The sequence below is a fragment of the Tachypleus tridentatus genome, chromosome 8 (genome assembly GCF_004210375.1).
Source record: "Tachypleus tridentatus isolate NWPU-2018 chromosome 8, ASM421037v1, whole genome shotgun sequence".
Taxonomy (NCBI): Eukaryota; Metazoa; Arthropoda; class Merostomata; order Xiphosura; family Limulidae; genus Tachypleus; species Tachypleus tridentatus.
In genome coordinates this window covers 49730263-49754004 of record NC_134832.1, presented here as the reverse complement: position 1 = coordinate 49754004, position 23742 = coordinate 49730263, and the positions used below count along the sequence as shown (strand labels likewise).

Here is a 23742-nt window from a genome sequence, read left to right as displayed (position 1 = left end):
TCATTTTATGGCTCTTAAACAGTACACAAGCTGTAAGACAACAGTTATAAAATCTTTCATTTTACAGCTTATAAACAGTAGATATAAGCTCTAAGACAACAGTTACAGAATCTCTCATTTTATGGCTCATAAAAAGTACATATGTTATAAGACAGCAATTATAGAATCTATTTCTTTACAGCTCATAAACAGTACATAAGCTCTAAGACAACAGTTACAGAATCTTACATTTTATGGCTCATAAACAGTACATGAGCTCTAAGACAACAGTTACAGAATCTTACATTTTATGGCTCATAAACAGTACATGAGCTCTAAGACAACAGTTACAGAATCTTAAGTTTTATGGCTCATAAACAGTACATAAGCTATAAGACAACAGTTACAGAATCTTACGTTTTATGGCTCATAAACAGTACATGAGCTCTAAGACAACAGTTACAGAATCTTACGTTTTATGGCTCATAAACAGTACATGAGCTCTAAGACAACAGTTACAGAATCTTACGTTTTATGGCTCATAAACAGTACATGAGCTCTAAGACAACAGTTACAGAATCTTACGTTTTATGGCTCATAAACAGTACACAAGTTCTAAGACAACAAGACATTAATGCAACGTTTTCATCAGTTTTTAACTCAATTAATTTACATCTTATTTATACAACTTGAATTATACGTCTACCTAGTAATAAGAGAAGTATGACTGATTTGTATTTATCATTTAACTTAAATAGCTGGGTGCAAATACAAAGTAAAAATTACTCATTTAAGGTATTATTAGAAATGTCTTGAAACACTTCTTTGAATTTGACCAATCCTTCTAAAATTACTGTAAAAATAAGTTTTGCTTGATGGAAAACACTGAAAAAGTATGTAAGCTGACAAATCACTTCAACAGGCTCGTGTCTCTGGCTTTTAAATTTACATGTAGCCAATGCTGTTCGGTTTTTTTCAGAAAATGTAATGTTGAACATCTTTCCCACTAAAAAACCCTATTTTTTAAGTACCAATTTTTCTTCTAATCTACTTGTAAATAACCATGAACATTCTAGTAAAATCAGGCCTATTAAGCTTATTTTAAACTGTTCACATTTGATATGTACATCAAGACAATATTCTGTCTTCAATTATTATATTTAATGTTATAACCAATCAACTTCAATATACCGAAACCATTCTGTTTTTAATTAGTGAATCTTTGTGTCAATATGACTTGTTTTACCTAAATATTTATCTAACTTATGGGCATTACACAGGTGTATTACATTTTGTAAAAATTCCCCAAAACACTTGTAATTATAAAATATGTACCTTGTAGTAAAGGTTAATCACTTTTTATAAATACAATATTTATAATGACATCCTTTGGCAGCATAGATCCAAAAGACACAACATTTTAAAGTAAGAAACCTTAAATATTCACCAAAGAAGTCAACGTCCACACCCTAAATCAATCAGATCTCATTAACAAAATCAAGACTGGATATAACAGAGAACCATTCACTCCCTCCCCCCAAAAAAAACAATAACAAATATTGCAATAAAAGTTGAAAAATCTCTTCATATGATAGCAAAATAACAAACGATAGTTTGATGTTAAAAAACGTTCACAAACAAAAGTATTAAAATTTTTAGTCGCACCCCTAAAATTAGCAGCCACTTTCGTGAGAAATGTGGTTACAGAAACCGAAATCAAAACAATACCATTTCAGCACATACCTCACAAACCTCCTGATGTAATTTCAATAGACTTTGTGCCTTAATCTGTTTGAATATAGTCTTTAATGTTAACATCAAAGTACAATTAAGGTGGAATGTCCATTAAAATGTGAGATCTCAGACTGACCTATTTGTTCTTTTTGACTTACTCATGCTTACAATTCAACTGAAATTATTGTTTCAGTTTTTGATCATGGCTATTAAAATGGGCACATCTGATAATGGGCAGAACAGTTACAAAAACAGGCCAACACCTGCAACACTATTTTCACTCACGGTCAACACTGTGTTTAGTTTTCTAAACCTTCTTCTTCTCTATGCATTTTAGAACTTCCACTAGTGTCGTCAAGACAGTAATAACATCATGTTTGTTTGTAGTTAGTCACAAATTTACACAATGGGCTATACTTGACATATCAACTACAGTTATCAAAACACTACTTTGAGTATTATACATTCAAAAACTGACTCTACCACAGTCACTGAAATGCAATTTGAGTATTTTACGTCCACAAACTACAATGATCACAGTTATGGAAACACTACTTTGAATGTTATTAGTTTGTAGACTCACTACTGAGCCACTAAGAAACTCAAACAGTGTTATAAAACTAAACAGAGCTAATGTAGAATAATCACATATTATGTAGTGAAACAGCTGAAACTACATCAAGAGAAGTCTATAATACACAGGAATTGTATTTCAACTATTTAGTTGGCTTAAATTATCAGTAATTATATATTGTTACAGATTCATACTGTGCAGAAATTTGTGACAAAATTTAACAGCTTTAAAATTTACATCCAATATTTAGCAAAACAAACATTCAACTTCTCTACAGGGCCAATTAACTCATCCAGAAGATGACACCTACAAAGTGATTGGAAGTTTCCTTACAAAATATTTATCATGAAGACAAACAAAAACTTGAGTTATTTTTCTTATTATGAAAGGTTGCATACATAACAATTATTGCATGAATGAATAAATAACTGGTCCATCTCTAATTCAAAAACCAATCATTGAGAACCAACACCAATGTGATGGAACTCCTCCAGAGAAATACCATCTTCCAGATGGAACCACACAAAGGCAAATGCTCAATAGCTACATCCAGGTCCTACCACATGCGAGTCGATTGCATTAATAAAAAACAAGTAAGCTCACCAACCAGATAGAAGTGCACAGATGCTGCATGCAACATCAACCTCAAAGACCCACCACACTGAGGTGATGCTCACAACTGGAGAATCAAATATCATGTACACTAATAGAAAACAAACATTGTCCTACCCTCTACATTCAATGATAAAATTGAGGATATTACCTCCATGGTACACCACACAAGCAGCTTGTAATTGGAAAGTGGCAAGAACTCCCACAAGAAGAACATAGGGGGAAAAAACATGGTGAAGAGTCCAGAGGAATGCACAACACCAGAGACACTGGTGCAGGTGACCACAAAAAGCCTACAACGAAAAGCAGACTGCTCCCGATTTATCCAATAAGAGGGACAGCAGGGACGGGTAGCTTACCCCTTATGCTTTACCCATGTAAATCTGTGGTTTAGTATGCTCCAGAATAGACAAATTAATCAAGCAACTATGTCACAACAGAAAAACCTTTTAGCAGTATTGTGAAAAACCCAATAAAAACAGTGTGCTTTATTGGACACAGGTTTATTGTTTTTATTATTATTTCATCTTAACTGTACCATACCTTCCATCTGTAAACAGATTCAAATTCAGATGAGATGGAGCAACTGGTACACCAGAGGATGTGTGAGATTTATTCAACCACCAATGTAAATCATCCAAACTAGAAGAAGGAATAGCAATGTGAGAATCCAAAAGATCCTGAGCAAAATATCACTGATTCTGGAGAATCTACTGAAGAGACTTCATATGTGCCAAACCCAAGAGGATAAGTTTCACCAGAGAACACCAGGTGCCTAAAAATGATAGAATCTCATGAGCAAAAAGAGAAGGATCAGAAAGGGCAAGGAAAAGGTTTGGCCCAATTGAAGTGGATGTTGATAAAAGCATCCAAGTGGACAAAATATAGAGTAGTTAACAGGAAAGACTTCTCCAGCTTGATAATTCAACCAGGTTTAGCTTCTTCTATGAGAAGAAGAAGAGTGTGTCGTAAATATTCCAGTTCTGAATGAGTTAACAGAAGCCAGCCTAAAGGCCAAAGCATGAAACTGATACATAATTCAGTGGTGGGTAAAATGAAGATAGCATCATGACCAATGATGAGAAATAGGAATATAGAAATAGACATTTGAGATGTCTACCTTGTTCATCCACAGTCCTAGAAAAAAACGCTCACCACAGCATGAGGAAAACATATGGTAAAAGTGTAAGATCAAAAAATGCTGAGGTTGGACATGTTAATCATAGGATGCCAGTTCTTGGTTTTCTTAGGGACCACAAAAAGCCTGGAGTAAAAACCTGGGGAAGGTTAGCTAACAGGTTCCCTCGCTTTCTGTGCTAGAAGAGTCTGCCCCTTGTCAAATAAATGATGATTAGTAATGGGATTGCAAAATAAAACAAATACTGATTATGGAGACAACAGGATGGGGAAGAAAAAAGATGAAAAATCCTTCTTACAAGAGCTAGAAATCTCACAGATCAGTGTAAATTACCACCAAAGATGAACAAAATTAGTCAAACAAATCCCCAGTAGACTGGACCACAGGATAGTCACCAGTAAATGAATGACTTTGGTGGTGATGAAACCTACGTAGAGCAATGCAATGACTAGTAGAACCCTTAAATGATAGAAACAGGTAGAGGAAGGGAAAATGCAAGGCAAAAGACAGGAACACGAGAGTGTAATGGCTCAGAATGAGACAAACAAGCAACCAAAGAAGAAATGGTCAAATTTTGCTTCACAAATTTCACACATGATTTCAATGACTCGAGCATATCTCCCAAAATGGACTAATTGAGATAAGGCACCATCTTTAATCCTAAAGATAAGTGGAAGGTAAATAAACCTGGGACAAGACAGCATACCCCCAATGAAGATTCAAATAGTCAAGTAACTACATGTGAAGGGGCAGAGCTGAAAAGAATAATCATACCAACATGGAAATAATGAGGGAGAAGGTATCCTCTGAAAACCCCTCAAGGGATTGATGGAGTGCCTCAGAAAAATTGATCTGCCTGATGATAAGCTAAGACAAAATGATCCAAGGCCCATGGAGGGTGAGGTATGCTTGCACCTGCTCTCAGTTGAAAAACAAAATGTTCAGCATGAATCCTGATGTCAGAAGAAAGAGGAAAAACAATATAATCTGGAGAAGGGATGTCATGTAATAAGGAAAAAACAGGATCATAAGAAATTAAAGAAGTGAATAAAATGGAACATATTTGAGAAACCATATCTAAAACGACTTAGTTAGGAATAGCAAGTTCCACAGGAGGGTCTTGGGAAGGCGTGGCATAGTTAGGTGGATGTAAAAGGCTGTTAAAATCCCCTTTCTCATGAACAGGTTCAGCAGATTCATGAAGAAGAAAGCTGACTCATATAACAATCAATCTCCCAATGAATTAAAGCAAAAATTCCTCAGTCACTGGAAAAATGTCTAAAAGTGGTAATGTGAGCTTCAGAATTAATCACAATTGGTGAAAAATTAATAATGTAAGTTATTAAGTCAAAACTACATGAAAAAGTAAAGAGTAGAGTCAATAAACATCTGCAGTAGTTTACTGCAAATGAGAAGTAACAGTCAGGAAGTCAAACACAGGGAGTCACACAGCTGGTAGAGGGTTGTCATACAATAACTTACATGTGAAACACAGTTAAACTGTATTGATCATGGGATACACAAAAGATCTTGACTTGTGGCATTCAAAAAATATTTCCATACAGAGGGCATCACTGAAAAAAATACCTATATATGTGAGAAAAGGTAATCCAACACATCATAAATATAATCATAAAGCTCACCTGTACTGTAAGGCTCAACAGATGCCTGAAAACCTTGAGCTCCGCCATTTCCATCAGAATGGAACAAAATTGTCAGATAAATTGACTGAGATACAACTTCCATGGGTTTGTTGGAACCACAAAATTTTCCAATAACAGGAGATCTAAAATGCACACCATTTTTAATTAAAACATAGTCCTTATCACAGTCAGACTCCAACTGAAACTCTGTAAATGAAAGCTGCAAAAAAACATAACAAAAAGGTGAATGTATTTAAAAACAGAAATAAATAAATAAAAACAAGTAATATTTATACATTGGAACTTTTATATGAAGAATATTAACAGTTTTGAGCATTATAAGAAAATGTGATCTTAAGTTATATACATTTCAGCAAGCCATAAATTATGTTATTAGGATTCAAAACTATCAAGTGTCTGCCTTTTAAAAACTTATCACGGTTTTTGTTTTACACTTTATCTGTTTTGTTTTGTTTTCATTAAGCGATTTCTTGAAACCAATAACGACATTGAGCAAAATAACAGGATTAGATTTTAACCTTTGTTCTATAAATCACATGGGATTACATTAGTTCTTGCTTTACGCAAAATATTTTTATGTGGGTCTGAAAAGTATTAGAATATTATTAATTATCACATAATAAAAAAGTGTTTCATACAGGTCTCTCATTCATCTACGTACGTAAATGTTAATATGTGTATCTGTTTTGGATGTGGGGTTTGGACTTCCACCTCCGCTTACATTCATACTGATAGAGTATTTGAGCACAGCATGTCTTTTTTTTGACTGATGGTCCCTCTATGTATTTTTATTTCACCTTTAATGTTTATTATGTTAAGAAGGAAAAAAAAAAAGCATAATTTCCCATCATTTGTTAGAACCAAGTGTTTATTTCACCCGTCTAACAGAGATACTCCATCTAGTGGTATTATAGTTTCACTTGTACCTTTTATTCTTGTTTTTTTATATACCAGTACTAAATACCAATTTTATAAGTGTTTCAAAACATCAACCTAACATATCAGGTAGAAGCTCTATTCTCTTCTCCACACAAGATAGTATTATAATAATATTTCTTATCTTACAAACATTTTACTATTTGTTCTTCTTCTGAACAGTAGTGAGGCATGGAAGCTTATCACGCATTTTCTTCTTTCTTATTTTAATAAATGAAGTTTGTCAGTTATTATAAAAAAAACAGAAAAACTTTCAAATAACACCTTTTAAAAATAGTTGTCAAGTTTCTAGCTACCATTGTTCTTTGTCATTTTTTGAGATAACAACTGGTACACTCATGGAGGGTACAGCTACAAAGCTGCATTTTGTACTTTAAGGTCATGAGCAGTATCCTCCAATGGTAATTACTGTGATGCCTCAAGTTTACAACCTCACTTTCTGGATAAATCTGACATTATCAGATTACATACATAAGACTAATTTCAGTCAGTTTGGTTAGATTGTTTGTTTGTTTGTTTTTGGAATTTTGTGCAAAGCTACACAAGAGCGGTCTGCACTAGCCATCCCTAATTGGGCTACTCTTTTATCAATGAATAGTGGGATTGACCGTTACATTATAATGCTCCCACGACTGAAAGGGTATGTTTGGTGCAACGGGGATTCGAACCCGCAATCCTCGGATTACAAGTCGAATGCCTTAACCCACCTGGCCATGCCGGTCCCGATCTGGTTAGAAACATTTACTTAGTGCAGTTTAGAGAAATAACAACTCAGTTCCAGTAAAAATGACTGTTTAAAATCCAAAGTAAATAGACACTATGTTTGTGTTAAAAATAACAAAGATTGTATAGTGTCTTACACGGTGCTGAATTTATTAATTTACTTTTCACAAACTTAGTCAGTTTCAAAGAAATTCAGAACTACTCTGTAATAAATATCTTGTTCAAATCTCCCATTATTATACAAACCTATCTTGTCACTCTGAATAACATCAATTTTATTTCACTTGAGAAAATCACCTACTGGATAGGAAAGGCAACTTATTTTTAACCATTTCTAACAAGACTTTTATTCCATTTCCTCTTATCAAAATCCCACTATCATAATGATACACACAAGAACTGAAGCTGTCATCGTGTCTATTAGCAAAGAGATTAAATAAGTGTCTTTGTTTTGTGTATACCATAACAGACTCGAGGACTATTCTTTCATGTTCACGATTAGATTAGACATTTAAAAGTACTTGTTTTTTTGTGAATTTATAATTAAGTGATAATTCCTGTTTTAATTATACAAAAATGATTTTATTACATAAAAAGAAAGGGCAAAAGTGTATGAGAGAATCATAGAAGTTTACATAGCCTACAGTCATGTGTTTGTCACCATTTCCTTCTGATGCAAACACAAAACTAAGATGGACGACTTACTTTTATTTGTGACTGTTGTTGGAAGTTTACAATCCAGTGACAGTCATAATTTGTGGGGTAAGTCCCTGGATATCCAGGAGAAGTTAGTACAGCTGGAGTGTTAACAAGACCACCGCAGTCTGTAAAGATAAGATAATATTCACTAAATAAAACAACACACAGAATGCTCTACTTCCTAAGCAGGTATGCCATGTCCATTTTGTACAGCAATTATCCTTAAAGTTTCTGAATTACTATTAAACAATAAAATAAATGCTATTTCATGATTAAAAGGTCTTCGGATGAAACAGAAGATTCCTTCTAAAGAAATTATTTAAAAGTGCATTTGGTTGTCTTAGTATTTATTTAAGATAATATTCACAAAGTCATGATGAAACCACATAATTCAGGCTTCTGATTCTTTTGTTGTTGTTTTTTTACGTAAAAGTTCTACTAACATTAATATAGTTAATTTATAAGCACACTAGTTTAATTTTACAGCCTTTACATGACAATGTTACTTTCAAAAATGCACTGTGTCAAGGACTAATATCTCAAACAAAAAAAAAGTAAACAAGTTAATGTTTTTATTACATTAGCATTGGCATTAATTTCAACTGACAATTTAAAAATACATATAACTAAGTTTCTATGTCATTACCAAATCATTCAGTCATGTGACAATGAAGCCAAAAACTTAAATAGTGTTACAATTTATAAATATAATTCCATGATTCTTTCCAAGAACAAATTACTGAACACTTATTACATTTTAGATCTGAAAAAACTTCATAAAAAACATATTAGACTAATTAGTATGCTGCTTACACTTTCTTTACTGAAGAAGTGTCATCACATACAACCATAATTACATATTTAATCACATACACTGGTTATGTTCAAGTATGTATAAGTTCCAATACATGAATGACATCACAAATCTTATTAAATATAATAAGAACATATTAAATATAATAATTTCTTTAACGCCTTCCTCAAGTACTTAGATTCCAATCATATTCTATACATTTTAAAGTAGAGATGTCGAAAATTAATGTAATAACTACTTATTTTGAGAAAACAGAAAAAAAATCTGACATTTTTGTACTTGTAAGAACTGGCTTCATTTTTAAATCAAAGTATAAATTAAAACTTATGAAATGTAAGGAAGTAACTACAAACTGTGTTTGAAATAGATCGCTTTCATTGAGCTAATTATGATTTTAAACTAATTATTAGAATTTTTACCTTTTTCACTATAAGAGCCATTAAATCCTAGAGATGTCAATGTTAAGTCAGTTTGAAATATCATGCTTGTTAATGGATGTGGATTGGTTATTGTCAGATCCTGGCCCGTATGATTTCCACAGAATTTACCCAATAAATATCTACGTATTGAGCCACGTCTGGAAAATACTTGGAAACTACCTATTAGAAAAAAAACAAACAAAAAAAACTCTAGGCTCTTAGAATCATAAATAGAACGAAAACATAATTCATCTGACAACCTATGAGAAGATATATATCCAATAAGAATAATTCCAATACAGAAAATACTGACTTTAATTGCACTTTTGTCATTTTAAATCAAATACTTATAAAACATTAAGTAAAAAATCTTTTGCATGCCATGGCTGGTTGATTGAAATAACAAATACTGGTTGTTTTTTACAGAATGAATGATGAAGGATACTACCAGTGTGGTAAATAAAGACATTGAAAATAACCTTCTTATAAACAACAACAAAATAATCTGATATTTCTTAATAAAATGGAAATCTTCAATATAGCAAAGATTTATGTATATATGCAACTATACAAAATTAAGTAAAATAAGAGTTTTGTAACTTCCACTTGTTTCATTGTAACTAACTGTTTACTGTTATGACCTCACTCTGTTTACAGATGTAATGCTGCTAAACACAAATTATGTTTACCAAATATTTGGCAATTAAAATTTAATGAATTAAAGTCTTTTCACATTACTCTGTTTAACTTGCATATGTTCTGTAACTTATTCTTCAAGTTTTATAAGCTGGAATTTTTTATTTGAAAATATCAGTTAAAAGTATATGTAACCAAACACAGCTGAATCAATGATTTAAAGCAGAAAACATTACAGCTTCTATTAAGATTGTACCTATGGATTTTTTTTCTGTTCAAAACTACAGTAAATCTGTAGCTTTAAATTTTTTTCTTATCTTTAGAAATTATATCATTTGGGTTAGATGAATGAATAATCAATTTTTGGGTATCCTTTATAGTTTCCAATGTTACTATTCACAGAACACAAAACTCACCCACCTGATAAAAATATGACTTTGTCCTCACAGTATCCATAAGAATTCCTGTCTTGAAGATCAAAAACATTAAACTTTATTACTGTGGTACTGTTACGTCTGTTTAGGTCGTGTTTTATGGTCCACCAACACTGAAGGTCATTGCTGTAGTTGCCATGACCAAACTCGGGTGAGGAAAACACTGCAGTTGGTAACGCAAGATTCCCTCCACAGTCTTTGTTCGAAAAACAATAGAAGTCACACATTATGAACAAAATAAAAACAATTATTGTTTTAGGACTAAATGAACTACCTTGAAAATTCTTACTACTATAAATATTTTACATCTTCCAGGTATCACTGGAAGATGATGAAATTATTCAAGTTCCTTGACTCATTTTAATAATCCATAACCCAAGTGAATATTTAGGCCATTAATTGAATAAAAACGACTATGTTTATCAGGTTTAAATAACTACTCATGCAGTCCACGTCATAAATATCTCAAGATCACACACAGCTATCAGTGTTTCTAAAACACATTTTTAACCAGTCAGTGTACCTAATGAATGCATTCAGAAATACATAAAAATGAGGTGATCTCCAATAAATTTAATAAAAGAAATTCTCATAACTTTCACACCAACACAATTTAAAAATATTTTCAATATCACACATTCATGACTGAAATGAGAAGTTTAGAGCTTTAAAAGAGTTAGAAATAAGTCTTTTCCACAAGTTTAAAGCTTTAAAAAAGATAAAAGTAATCTTTATAAGTTTAAAGCTTTAAAAACGATAGAAATAATCTTTACAAGTCTCTTCCATATTTAAGAATAATTAATACTTTTCCATATATCTACAATAAAATAATTAAAATATTTAACTTATTAGAATTTTTAGTGGATTCTAATCTAAAGACAAATTAAACAGTGAAATACACTTACAAGCATCTTCATCAGAAGAGTATGTAACCTGAAATCCTTCATTAACTCCAAGTCCTTGAGTGTAAAAAAATAACACTAGTTTGTTTCCAGTACTTCTGACAGGTTCTGGTGAAGTTGTTCCACAAATTGTTAAATAAGTAGATCGGCCAAAGGAAAAGTTGCCAGCCTGGATGAAAAAAACATCTTTATTTTATGAAAAACTAACTTTCAGGCACAACAGCTTTGCTTTAGTATTTTTTATGTTACTATAAAATTTCATACATTTAATGGGTCAATTATACACTATATACATAAGTTATTTGAAAGTTTGACTGTTTATAACTCTCTTACTCAAATCATTAAGTTGGGTAAAGAGCAGGTGAAGGATTTATCCATTATGAACTCAATTTTAAAAATACTTTATTTCACACCCAGTCGACAAGATGAGACAGTATGGGAGACTGGGTGGCATGCACTACCTTGGCAAAGTAGATATCCAACAGTGATATGTACACACCTACCAATATCAATTCCGTGCATGTAGCTAAAAACTTGAATTAGCAGAGAAGTTACTATATTCTGATAGTAGGAGAAGCTGTCACTTAGTAATGCAGTGCGTTTTGATATCTGACCATTTTGGTTTTAAATGCAGTAAACCTGTCTCGATCATTAAGACAATTGTGCTCGAGTGCTGTTTATTATCTTCATTGAATGTATAGGTAAAGTAGAACTTGTGAGGTACTGCATACCAGCTCACCTTTCTCCTAGCACAAAGAACAATAACCTTCACTTGATAACGTGCTGGGTCAAAATTTAGTTGGCTGTTTTGCATTTATCTGTACAAAACAACTGGCAAAACGTAAAATCATTAAAATATGCAAAAAGGAATCATGCTAAAATGAAACATAGTCTAATTTTCAAGATAAAACTTTAACTAGAGTTAAAAAGATCAATGGCCCTTAAAAATTTAAAAACACAACTGAGGTGGACCATTGCCAATGACACTGTCCAATGTCAAGGGTGAACCCAAAATAAAAACATGTTTAAAATGGTGACATCCCTCTCAATCATAACAACAGTACAATGTTGTCTGGGCTATTGTGACCTGAGTGTCACACAGACCACACATTGGTACAACAGTACTAGACAGAAGAAAGCAGCAAGTTAAAAAAACTGACCAATGCAATGCCTAGCCAGAACAACTTTTTCCTTCCAATCCTTACCAAAGAGCAACAGAAGGTTTGATTTAGAAAAGCTTCTTATTTTTATCACGTTGCTCACTCCAAGTCGACTGTCAATTGGCACGGAGCTGAGCTTTGAATCCAGGATCGTAGTCTATGTGAATAGTGGGTCAGAGCACGCTCTGACAAAGGAACACTAAGGCGCTCCTTCCCTCCACTAACCCATGGGAGGTCCTTGGGCAAGACCGAGTACCCATTTAGCCCCCCGTGTCAGGGTTACGATGAAGTCATGGAAGGCAGGTGGTGGATGAGTGCGAGGCAACTGACATAGTGTCATTAATGGCGCAACACTCATTCTGGCCAGGAATCTAAGGAACAATGGCTGGGCAGAACGGTCCTGTATGGACACTGCTCCTATAGCAAGTAATTGCAACCTACTATAGGTACCATTTTGCAAAGAAAAACCTATGGCAAGCCTACAGAGAAGAGATTAGAAGCTGCTGAAATGTGATTCCTTAGAAGGATGCTAAAAATATCATGGACTGAAAAAAAAACAAATGTGGAAGTCATGGAGCTGGCAGGATACAAAAAGTCCCTCATGAAAACTATAAGAAAGAGACAAATGGAATTTCTAGGACACATTTGTAGGAAGAATGGGATAGAGAAACAGATGCTATGTGGGAAAATAGAAGGGAGGAAAAGCAAAGGGTGTCAAAGAACTAAATATATTGACAGCCTCAATAACTATGTCACCAAGAACTCAATGAGCAACATCGAGTTGATAGGGAGGATTGACAACAGAGAAGTCTGGCATGCCATGGTCGTCGATGTCTGCCGCAGATTTGACACATGAAGAAGTCGTCTATGTATGGGACAGGCACGGTGGTGATAGTACCAGAGCAGACAGACTTAGCTGTGATGTCAGCAAGCTTGTTCCTGTGAATACTGATGTAGCCTGGTATCTGGAAAAACTGGATAGAAGTAGATGTTAGAGAGAAATGGGCCAGTCGGTTTTGTATGTCAACGACAACAGGGTGAAAACTAACATGAAGCAATTCCAGGGCCAACAGAGAGCTAACGAGTCAGTATAAATGGTACAGTTCAAGTACTGCTTTGCTTCTATGTGATCCAGGGCAACAGAAATGGGGTACAATTTGGCAGTGAACACAGAAACTGTAGTGGGAATTCTGTGTGCAACAATGGAATCACAACAAACCATGACGGAGCCAACAGAGTCACATGATTTCAAACCATCCATACTAATGAAAATGGGAGGATGGTTCAAAAGATGTTCAACAAAAGAAGGTGATACTTCCAATAGGGAGCATCTCCTTCTTTAGATGATTCAAAGAAAGGTTACATTTGTGGATGGTAATTAGACATGGTGGGATGGGCTGGTCAGTGGAAATGGCTATGTTATCAAAGGACAGACCCAATTCATCCAACTGTGCCCAAATATGAAGGCCAAAAGGAACAATGGCAGACCATCTGTTCTGAAAATGCATGGTGCACTGAGGAAGGAAAACACAATCCCAGATTGGATGCTGTGGTGTGGACTGAAGTACAGAGTAAAGATAGTTGCAAACAGCAAAGGTGTAGAGGATGTTCATGAGACTCTGTGTACAAACTCTGGATTGCAGAAGTGCAGAAGGTCCCTGTGCAGAGCTGACGCTCCTGATGGTGAACAGGGTCAACATCTTAAAGGCACCAGAGACCCATAGTCCAGTTTTGATCAAATAAGGGCATGATAGATTTTTAGCATAGACCATCAATCCACTACCCAAGAGGTGGAAGAGAGGAGATGAAGGACGTTCAGTGCCCTTGTACACTTACCACATAGCTGCTTGATGTGTCAAATAAAGGTCAGCTTGCGATCAAAGATAACCAAACAAGATGAGCATTAACTATCGACTCTAAGATCTTACAAAGACAGCTTGTCAAAGCAACTGGACAATAGTTAGAAGGAATCTTGGGATCCTTCCCAGACATAGGAAAAGGGAGTACAATAGCATGGAAAAACATTCTCCTGTAAGATCTGGTTAAAAACAATAGAAAAATAGGAAGAGAGGCAGGAGAGAGATGGTGCAGCATCTCATAATGAACATGGTCAGGTATGACTGACATACTGCCAGACCAATGAAGAGCAAGCTTGAGTACCACCAACATAAAGGGATGATTATAGTCATAGAGACTAACAGCCCAAAAGGAAAGAGGTGATCGTTCTGCCCGTGTCTTGATGGATAAGAAGGTGGGAGTTGAATCAGAAGTGCTAGATACTTGGCAAAATATATGCCGAGAGGAAAATAACACAGCAGCAACTCCAGGGTTTTGTGAGCACTATACCTGAACACCAGTATCAGACTCAATGTCCACAACACCCGTCAAGAACTCCCAACAATGGTACTCGGTTGGCCCTAGACAAAGTGGACCAGCCAAATGATTCTGGATGGGCTTCCCTAAGACCACCTGTCTACAGGAATCCAAGGCTAAGTTGGTTTGTTAGAGTTGGACCCCTCAACTACCAGGATACTCTACTCCTGTTCATGGGTTGCCATGCACAGCAAACACATAGGTGAATGTTTAAATCCCAGATGTTTAGGTCTCCTCACCACGTAAAGGAATCCACCTCGAAGAGGGATAGTCGTGATTTATCTAGAAATGTAGAATTAACAATACTGAGAACTGATAACAGTTTAAAAAGATATAGTTCTCAAGATATGTGTTTCTTCTAGAAGAAACTCAGTATACATACTGTAGATAGGAACGTATTGCTGTTTCCTCACTCTGCTTGGAAAATGCCAAACTTTGCCACTGGCCATAACTTTCTTCACGACACAGATATCAAAAAGGCTCAGGCAAAAAAAATAAATGAAATTGAATAACATGTACAAATGCACTGTAGGCTCATAATACTATATAACACAAATACATAACACTATGTAACACGTATTTTGTTCCTGGATAGTATGCATTATTTCTTAATTGCTTATGTTGTAAAAGTACAGAAAATGGCCATTATTCCCTTCAAAACCTGGATCATGAAATTTAGAAATTAACTTATTTTCTATGTAAAAATTGACAAATTTGTACATTTTCGTTTACATAAGGTCTGAATAAAACAAGATATGAATCAAGATTTACATGTATTTATACCAAAGTTATATAAAAATGAAGAAAATTTTTTAGAAGTCAGTAGTTTTTCAAGATTTGTGACTTCATTTGGGGGTTGATATGTGAAAGTGATTTACATTATAGTCTCCCATCATGTTTTCGTTATTCGCTCCCAGGTCATAAAAGCAAATTTGAAGAGAAAAATAGATGTTTTCCATTTACTTCAGGCATAAGCAATTGGGAAATAACACTATCTGCCCAGAAAGAGGAAAAAGTAAAAATTTTGTCGCAAAGTGTTACAATAAACATTGTGTTACATAGTGTTATCGCTCTGACACAAATAACGAATATTGTCAAAGTTACTTTTTTATAGAATTATTGACGAACAAGAGCTCAAGTCTCGTAAAGGAACAATAATAATAATAATCTATAACATAAAAGTGATACAATAGGAAAGAATCAACAAGCTGTTCTGGTGAAACAAACATATATTAACGGCCTCTCTCTACACAAAAGCCAATATAATGAGTTGTTAACGAGACTGGATTGACAAAACATAAGAGTAAGATTATGCAATACAAATTTTGTTCCTAGATAGTATGTGTTATTCCTTAATTGCTTGTGTTGTAAAAGTACAGAAAATGACCATTATTCCCTTCAAACTTTACTTTTGTGACCTGGATAATGAAAGTTAAAAATTAACCTATTTTCTATGTAAAAACGGGAAAATTTGCACATTTTCATTTACATAAGGTCTAAATAAAACAATATATAAATCAATATTTACATGTATTTATACTAAAGCTGTACAAAAATGTTTAGAAGTGAGTAGTTTTTCGATATTTGCGACTGCAATGGAAATCACTTTCATGTATCAACCGCCAAATATAGTCTCCCATCATGTTTTCGTCTCACGCTCCCAAATCACAAAAGCAAGGTTTGAAGAGAAAAATAGGTCTTTTCCATTTACTTTAGTCTTATATAAGCATTTGGAAAACAACACTTTCTGCCCAGGAACAATAAAAAGTAAAACTTTTGTTACACAGTGTTATCATACAATTTCTATACTGATCATGTAATTACACAGAAAGGTTTACAAATACAAAAAAATCTTAATTTGTATCGATAACTGTAATAATCTAGTAAATTTCAAGAATATCTAACCCTTAATACATCAATACATCGATTGGTCACTCGATCCATCTTGAGGTTAAGATGGGTGAACTCTAGTTTTACACGTCGACCTGCAGGAACTTCAATATTCCATCTACAGTAGTAGCGCAAAACGGCAGCACTCGGAAAGTTTGGTGAAGTTATTGTTCCAGAGCTGTCAGTGATATGTCCACCACACCTTCCTCCTGATATAACAGTAATATAAAGAAATCAATACTACAAAATGCAGATTAGAAATTATCCTACATTTTAAATATTTATTAACAGTTTAATCAGGTGATTTAGCCATGTGGAAACGTTATTTATAATAGTGTTGTGTTTAAATGTATAAATTATTTGCAGTGAGATAAACTGTTTATTATAAATTCAATTTTTATAGTAATCATTAAAAATTATTAATTATTCATAATCCAGCTTCATCCTCTTTAAATTTAAAATATTGAAAGTGGAGGAGAGTTATTTTAAACCTTCAAAAAATTTGTAGTGTATGTACAAAGCCCCACCCCATGCCAATTGCTAGATACTTATTTTAAGAAATCTCACCTTGAGACCAGTTGGAGTGTGTGTGTTTCTTCTTATAGCAAAGCCATATTGGGCTATCTGCTGAGCCCACCAAGGGGAATCAAACCCCTGATTTTAGTGTTGTAAATCTGCAGACATACCACTGTACTAGTGGTGAGCCGAGACCAGTTGGAATGCATAACTTTGTTATAAAGTGAGAGGGTAATAATAAATATTGTAAAATCATGGGTTAAATCCATAGCTGGAAAAGTAAGGGTAGTAATATGGGTCATTATCATACATGCTCTGTACATGACACAATAGCACTTCAAAGTTAATTAGATTATGAATAACGTTGTTACATAAATATTTTAATACCTCACATTTCAGTGTGTTTTCTCACAGAAAAACAAAGACTTTACAGTTGTTACATTTTTGTAATTTGTTTATTACTTACAACTGAAAGACCAATCCACTATCAGCTTCTCCTATAAGACCTCTTATTAATGGGTTTACTTTCTTATTTTATCTTATCCAACCTAAAAGGAAAATACAGTGAAAACATACCATGATAACGAACTGAGTACACTAGTTTGAATCCTGGTTTGGTTTCACTACTATCGGACTTGAACTTAACATATACTGTATCAGTTGTTGGTGCCAATGAAATGTCATTTCCACCAGACAAAGAGCCACAGTACCTTCCAAGTAGTTCACCTGAATTAGGAAGATAAAAAAAAGAACACAAAGAGTAAAAAAAGTTTAAATTGCAGAGAAATAACATTTTAGTCAACACCAGTTAGCTACATGACATTTCTTAATAATATGAAAACAAATCACTTTTAGTTTTATATGTAAACAACTGTGTTATTACAACAGCCTTACAAACAAAATCTGTACACTTACGATAAATAAACCGCATCAATCTTAAAGTGACCATATTATACAGAAAAGTATTTTATGAAGTTAATTTGTATTTAATCTGATTTCAATGTGATATAAATGATAACAACAAAGAGTCAGGGTGAAATGTTTCACCTTTCACAATGCAGCTTATCTGATTTATATTTTAGGGAAAAATGTAACAATTTTTTTTTTAAAAACCATCATACAAAAGTGGACACACACAACAAAATCAAGAGTGTGGGCAATATGTTATTCGACCAATAACAATGGAACTAGAATACTGTAATTCCAGATTTCTGAATCAACAAAGTTACTCGACAATGATAAAAGACTAGAACTAAGACTGTTCTAGCTTTTTGGATTGAACATGTAGTCCAAAATTGAAATAAAACTAGGCCATTACTGTATTTTCTAGGTTAAAAGCCAGGTTAGAAAAATGTATGATTGGTAAGTTACTTCAAGTTTAAAGAAGTACTTGAATCTTAGAAACACAGTTTAATGGACATTAGAGAAACATGTGAACTGAACAAACTATAAAAACAAACTGAAGCAGATTGTTCAAAGGTGCATAATAATAAAAACAAACGAAAATCATGACCCACAATTATGATTCATAATAGGGATCGATCAGATTTTACGAAACACTTTAACTTAAGAAAACAAACTCCTTCTGAAACAACACTCAAAATCTTTCTTTGCAACACTAAAAATTATACACATTAAGAAAATTCAGAAAACAAACTATCCAATATTTAAACAAATCTAAAATAAACCAAAATCTGCTCGTTTGTTCATACTATAATTATTATTTGTTTTGCCAACCAACAGCAAAATGGTTTGGTATATACAATCCAAATCTTTTGTGAAATACTAAACAAGGTACTGTGTAAATTATAGGGGTATTGAAAAATACATTTATTTCTTATATAATTTACATGAACAATTCTAGTGTAAGCAATGTAATTACTACCCCTAGAAGTTAGCTTTCTTATAAATATATAGTGTTTCCTTTAACAAGCTTTAGTAGAGGGTGAGACAGAAATTACCAGACAAAAATATGCAAACATTACATGACTAACATCTACATAATGCACATTATACAATCAGTCTTTAGAGAACCAACCCTTATGTCATGAACCACAACAGTGTTTCATAATATTACAAGCATAAAGAAGTCAGCAAATTACATATATAACAGAACTGGGAGTTTAATAAAATTAGAAATAGGAATAGAGAAAAACAACAAAGAAGCAAGACTGAAGATATTGTAAATATTATTTATTCAAACTGTTTGTTTGTTTTTGTCTTTTGAATTTCGCACAAAGCTACTCGAGGACTATCTGTGCTAGCCATCCCTAATTTAGCAATGTAAGACCAGAGGGAAGGCAGCTAGTCATCACCACCCACCGCCAACTCTTGGGCTACTCTTTTACCAACGAAAAGTGGGACTGACCATCACATTATAATGCCCCCATGGCTGAAAGGCAAGCATGTTTGGTGCGACCGGGATTCGAACCCACGACCCTCAGATTACGAGTCGAACGCCTTAACCCACATGGCCATGCCGGGCCAATTCAAACTGCAAATTCCTGTTTTGACCACACCAAATGTAATTCTAAGTAACAGCATGGAGCCAAAATGGAGACTTACAGTTTGAGTAAATAATGTCTACAACATCTATACCATTTTTGTATTTACCTTGTTATAGCCTACCATTAATACTGTTGTGTGACCAATAATGGTTTAAAACTGACAGTGTACTAAATGTACTTTATACACATAAAAACACGTGCCATAATTAAATATATTTCAGGCTCTAGAAAAACAATCTAAGAAAGTCGAAGTCTTAAAATTTAACGTTCTTTACTTGTTTAATAAAATGATAAATATTAATTCTAAAGCCTCAGTACCTTGAAAGAGATAATATTTGTCACTTACCTACCCATTTATTCTAAAGAATTAGAGATACGTTTTGCAGTGAGCAGTCAAGAAATGAATTAGGTTTAGTATTAAAGTTTTTAGTTGATATACTGTGGACTGATAGGAACCAATGTTTCTACACTGTTGATAAGGTATGTACTTCAAGCCAACAAAAACGTATATGAATTACATGCTAATGATGAGTAAGTAAAACTTAGTTTATGTAGTAACAGGTACCTAACTATCCTCCTTGGGTAAAAAATTAGATATCTAGGGAGAAGGAGGGGGGGTTCTTTATGGAAAATTTTAGCCAGTTGTTCTAACACATTCCTTTTTACCTGTGGAACTTTGATCTCGAACTTCTACAAAGTCTGTTGCAGAACAGTTAGGGTTGGAAGGTAGATCAAGGTTCTGGAACGAGAGGTTTATCAGCCGAGTTCGACGCTGTGTGATCAACCACTCACAAAGCTGATTGTTCTCATAATTGTTGGGAAAATGAGGGCTTGTAATGACTCCACGTGATTCTCTTAGAGTGCCACCACACTCACCTGTAAAAAAATTCATAAATAAAAAAGTATTTGCATGCATGAAATACCTTCACGAGTTTCAATAGAGTGGACGTTGTGACTAACTATTTTAGATATCCAACCCCAGTATTTGTCTAAGAAAACATAATATAATAATGTCCTTCATTGTAATCCTTTAACTATTGAGTAGATATAATAATCTTAAGGCATTTTCAGCTGAATATTAAAGAAACCAAATACAAGTAATCTGTTTTCAAAAGATATAACTTTCTGTTTTTAATCGAACACAATTTTAGAGATCCAGTCCCTCTACCTCAGAATGATCCAGAGTTAGTGTTTTTTATGCAAGTATATTTTTTCTGACACACAGCTTTTATTACTAATTTAGTTTAACACATAGGATGTTACATTTAACTATAATCATTGTATTGATTTCTAAAACCTTTAATTTTTCTTCAAAATAATTTTACTTCAGTGCAACCATAACATAATCTCTTGTTACATTTCTTTCAAGCCTATCACTAATTTGAATTCCATCCATCACTACAAAGATTACAGTAAAACTTGGTGTCATACTCTTCAACCAATACACATGTAACTATTGACAAATGTAAGGATTTCTCACAAACTCTCTCAAAGATTCTAAAGTCTACAACCATTTACTCAAGACACATTGAATTTGTATTTGAAAGTTATGTTACTATTATCTTCAAGTGAAAAGAATCTTTAATCTTACTTGTCACCCAATTGAGAAAAGTTTAGGATGAAGAATTGTATTTTCATATTAAAGTCATCAAATTTAGTTTATATATTCACTTATCCATAAGGGGTTTATTAAGAGAAAAACTGTTAATCTGTGTGGAAAAAATGCAAACTTGATATCTACAACTAAATCAATGTGTACTGTAAACATACTCTAGAAGAATGTGATACAGTTGTTCAATAACATAACTTTTAAGATCTTATCAAGAACCAATGTTGAACATCAACACCACATAAAAGAGAGCTTTCTCAGAAATAAGTATATCCAGAAATTAACCAAGTCACCTCAGTATATAAATCACTAGGGCTGTGACGATTACACGATTAACAGGTTACTATTCGGTTACTGCTCTTAACCGGTAACAGATTTCCTAACCGGTTAATCTAAGATTTTTTTCCAAGAAAAATAAACGAGGGAAAACAATATGATTATCGACATTTGTGTGTAAATATTCCATTATTTGACCTTGACATTGGTATGTTTGCCTATCGCGATTTTACGAACTGCTTGCCTTTTTGTTTGGTTGAATTTTCGTTGTTGTTGTTGTTGAAAGCCTTTAGAGTTTTTGTTAACGTTCGGTGCAGCTGTCACGCGCAAATTCCTAGGGCTGTGACGATTACACTATTAACCGGTTATGGTTCAGTTACGAGGCAAAGATTAACCGGTTACAAAAGTCCGTAATCATCGCACCCCTATAAATTACTCTTGGTTTAATAAGACGAGTTTAATGATTAATTTAAACATTTGAGGCAAGAACTAAAATGAAAGACTCACCGATGACTGCTTTGGCTTTAAATCCTCCTTTAGGTTCATCAGAAGCAGTGATGAATCTCACGTACATGACATTTCCAGTGGAGAACAAGCTGCTTGGGTGAATATTGCCACAGAATTTCCCCAGTGATTCTGAATAAATAGTTCCACCATCTCTTACTTCAACAAATTCTTTGCCAAATTCGCTGTGACAGCTGGTACAGAAATATAGAAATTGATGAAAATATATAAAAACTATCATTAACATAAAACAGAAACTCCTGTTCTGAAATTTCTTTGAAATACAGCCTACCTTGTTTTTAAAGTATGATATTACACTGTAAAAGTAATAAATAAACTAAGAATTAGAGAGAAATCCCAAAAAGTGAACCTCAAACCACAAACCCTAAGAGTTGTGCAACTTTCTCTTCTCTGAATATGTTTGAAATACAAACTTCACAATGAAAAACATGAGTAAAATATATTCTAAAAACAAATCAGGAAAATGAAACATTTTCAATTATGGTTATTAACACACACTCATTAAGAACTCACTTTCTGTCCATATGAAAATCACTTTCAAAATCAAGACGAATTCTATTATCTCCTGGTGCCATAATAACCCACTCACACTCTATGTCATGGGGAGGAGGACTGGGGTAATTTGGTGAAGAGAACTCAGCTTCTTTCCTATCCCTCTGGAGATAAATATTTCCACCACAGCCAATAGACATTTCAGAAAATGAAAGACGAAATATCTGAAAATCATTCAATAATAACATTTATACAAGGATTTTGAAACTAATATATTCACTGTAATATACAGATATTTCTGGCAATTACCTTTCTTTGTTTCAGATGTTCATTAGTTGTGTTTATTGTTGACAAACAAATTAAAGGAACTGGAAATACGAATGTCATGTATTGTGAATATTTTGATACAAAAGTTCTTTTTTTTTTTTTTTTTTGACAAACAAGTGTCATGTCCTGAAAGTATGAATGTCTTACTTATAATGGAAGGTAAACCATCAAAATATTATTAATCTTCATATTTAGTACAACAGAAACTCAGTGAACATGCTTGATATTAATCATCATATTTAGTACAACAGAAACTCAGTGGACATGCTTGATATTAATCTTCATATTTAGTACAACAGAAACTCAGTGAACATGCTTGATATTAATCTTCATATTTAGTACAACAGAAACTCAGTGAACATGCTTGATATTAATCTTCATATTTAGTACAACAGAAACTCAGTGAACATGCTTGATATTAATCTTCATATTTAGTACAAGAGAAACTCAGTGAACATGCTTGATATTAATCATCATATTTAGTACAAGAGAAACTCAGTGAACACGCTTGATATTAATCTTCATATTTAGTACAAGAGAAACTCAGTGAACATGCTTGATATTAATCATCATATTTAGTACAAGAGAAACTCAGTGAACATGCTTGATATTAATCTTCATATTTAGTACAAGAGAAACTCAGTGAACACGCTTGATATTAATCTTCATATTTAGCACAAGAGAAACTCAGTGAACACGCTTGATATTAATCTTCATATTTAGTACAAGAGAAACTCAGTGAACATGCTTGATATTAATCTTCATATTTAGTACAACAGAAACTCAGTGGACATGCTTGATAT

The 23742-nt window shown here is 33.5% G+C and overlaps 1 protein-coding gene across 1 annotated transcript in view; it reads right to left on the bottom strand.

Moving 5' to 3' along the window:
- The window catches only part of Cubn (Cubilin), a 134242-nt gene that overhangs the window by 21383 nt on the left and 89117 nt on the right, over positions 1 to 23742 (bottom strand). The window contains exons 45-54 of the mRNA XM_076448804.1: positions 22634 to 22836; positions 22103 to 22293; positions 20377 to 20586; positions 17780 to 17929; positions 16703 to 16896; positions 11268 to 11433; positions 10349 to 10558; positions 9293 to 9472; positions 8066 to 8184; positions 5681 to 5900 (exon numbers count right to left, since the gene is read on the bottom strand). Coding sequence (XP_076304919.1) covers positions 5681 to 5900; positions 8066 to 8184; positions 9293 to 9472; positions 10349 to 10558; positions 11268 to 11433; positions 16703 to 16896; positions 17780 to 17929; positions 20377 to 20586; positions 22103 to 22293; positions 22634 to 22836 — 1843 coding nt within the window. The remainder of the gene's footprint in view (positions 1 to 5680; positions 5901 to 8065; positions 8185 to 9292; positions 9473 to 10348; positions 10559 to 11267; positions 11434 to 16702; positions 16897 to 17779; positions 17930 to 20376; positions 20587 to 22102; positions 22294 to 22633; positions 22837 to 23742) is intronic.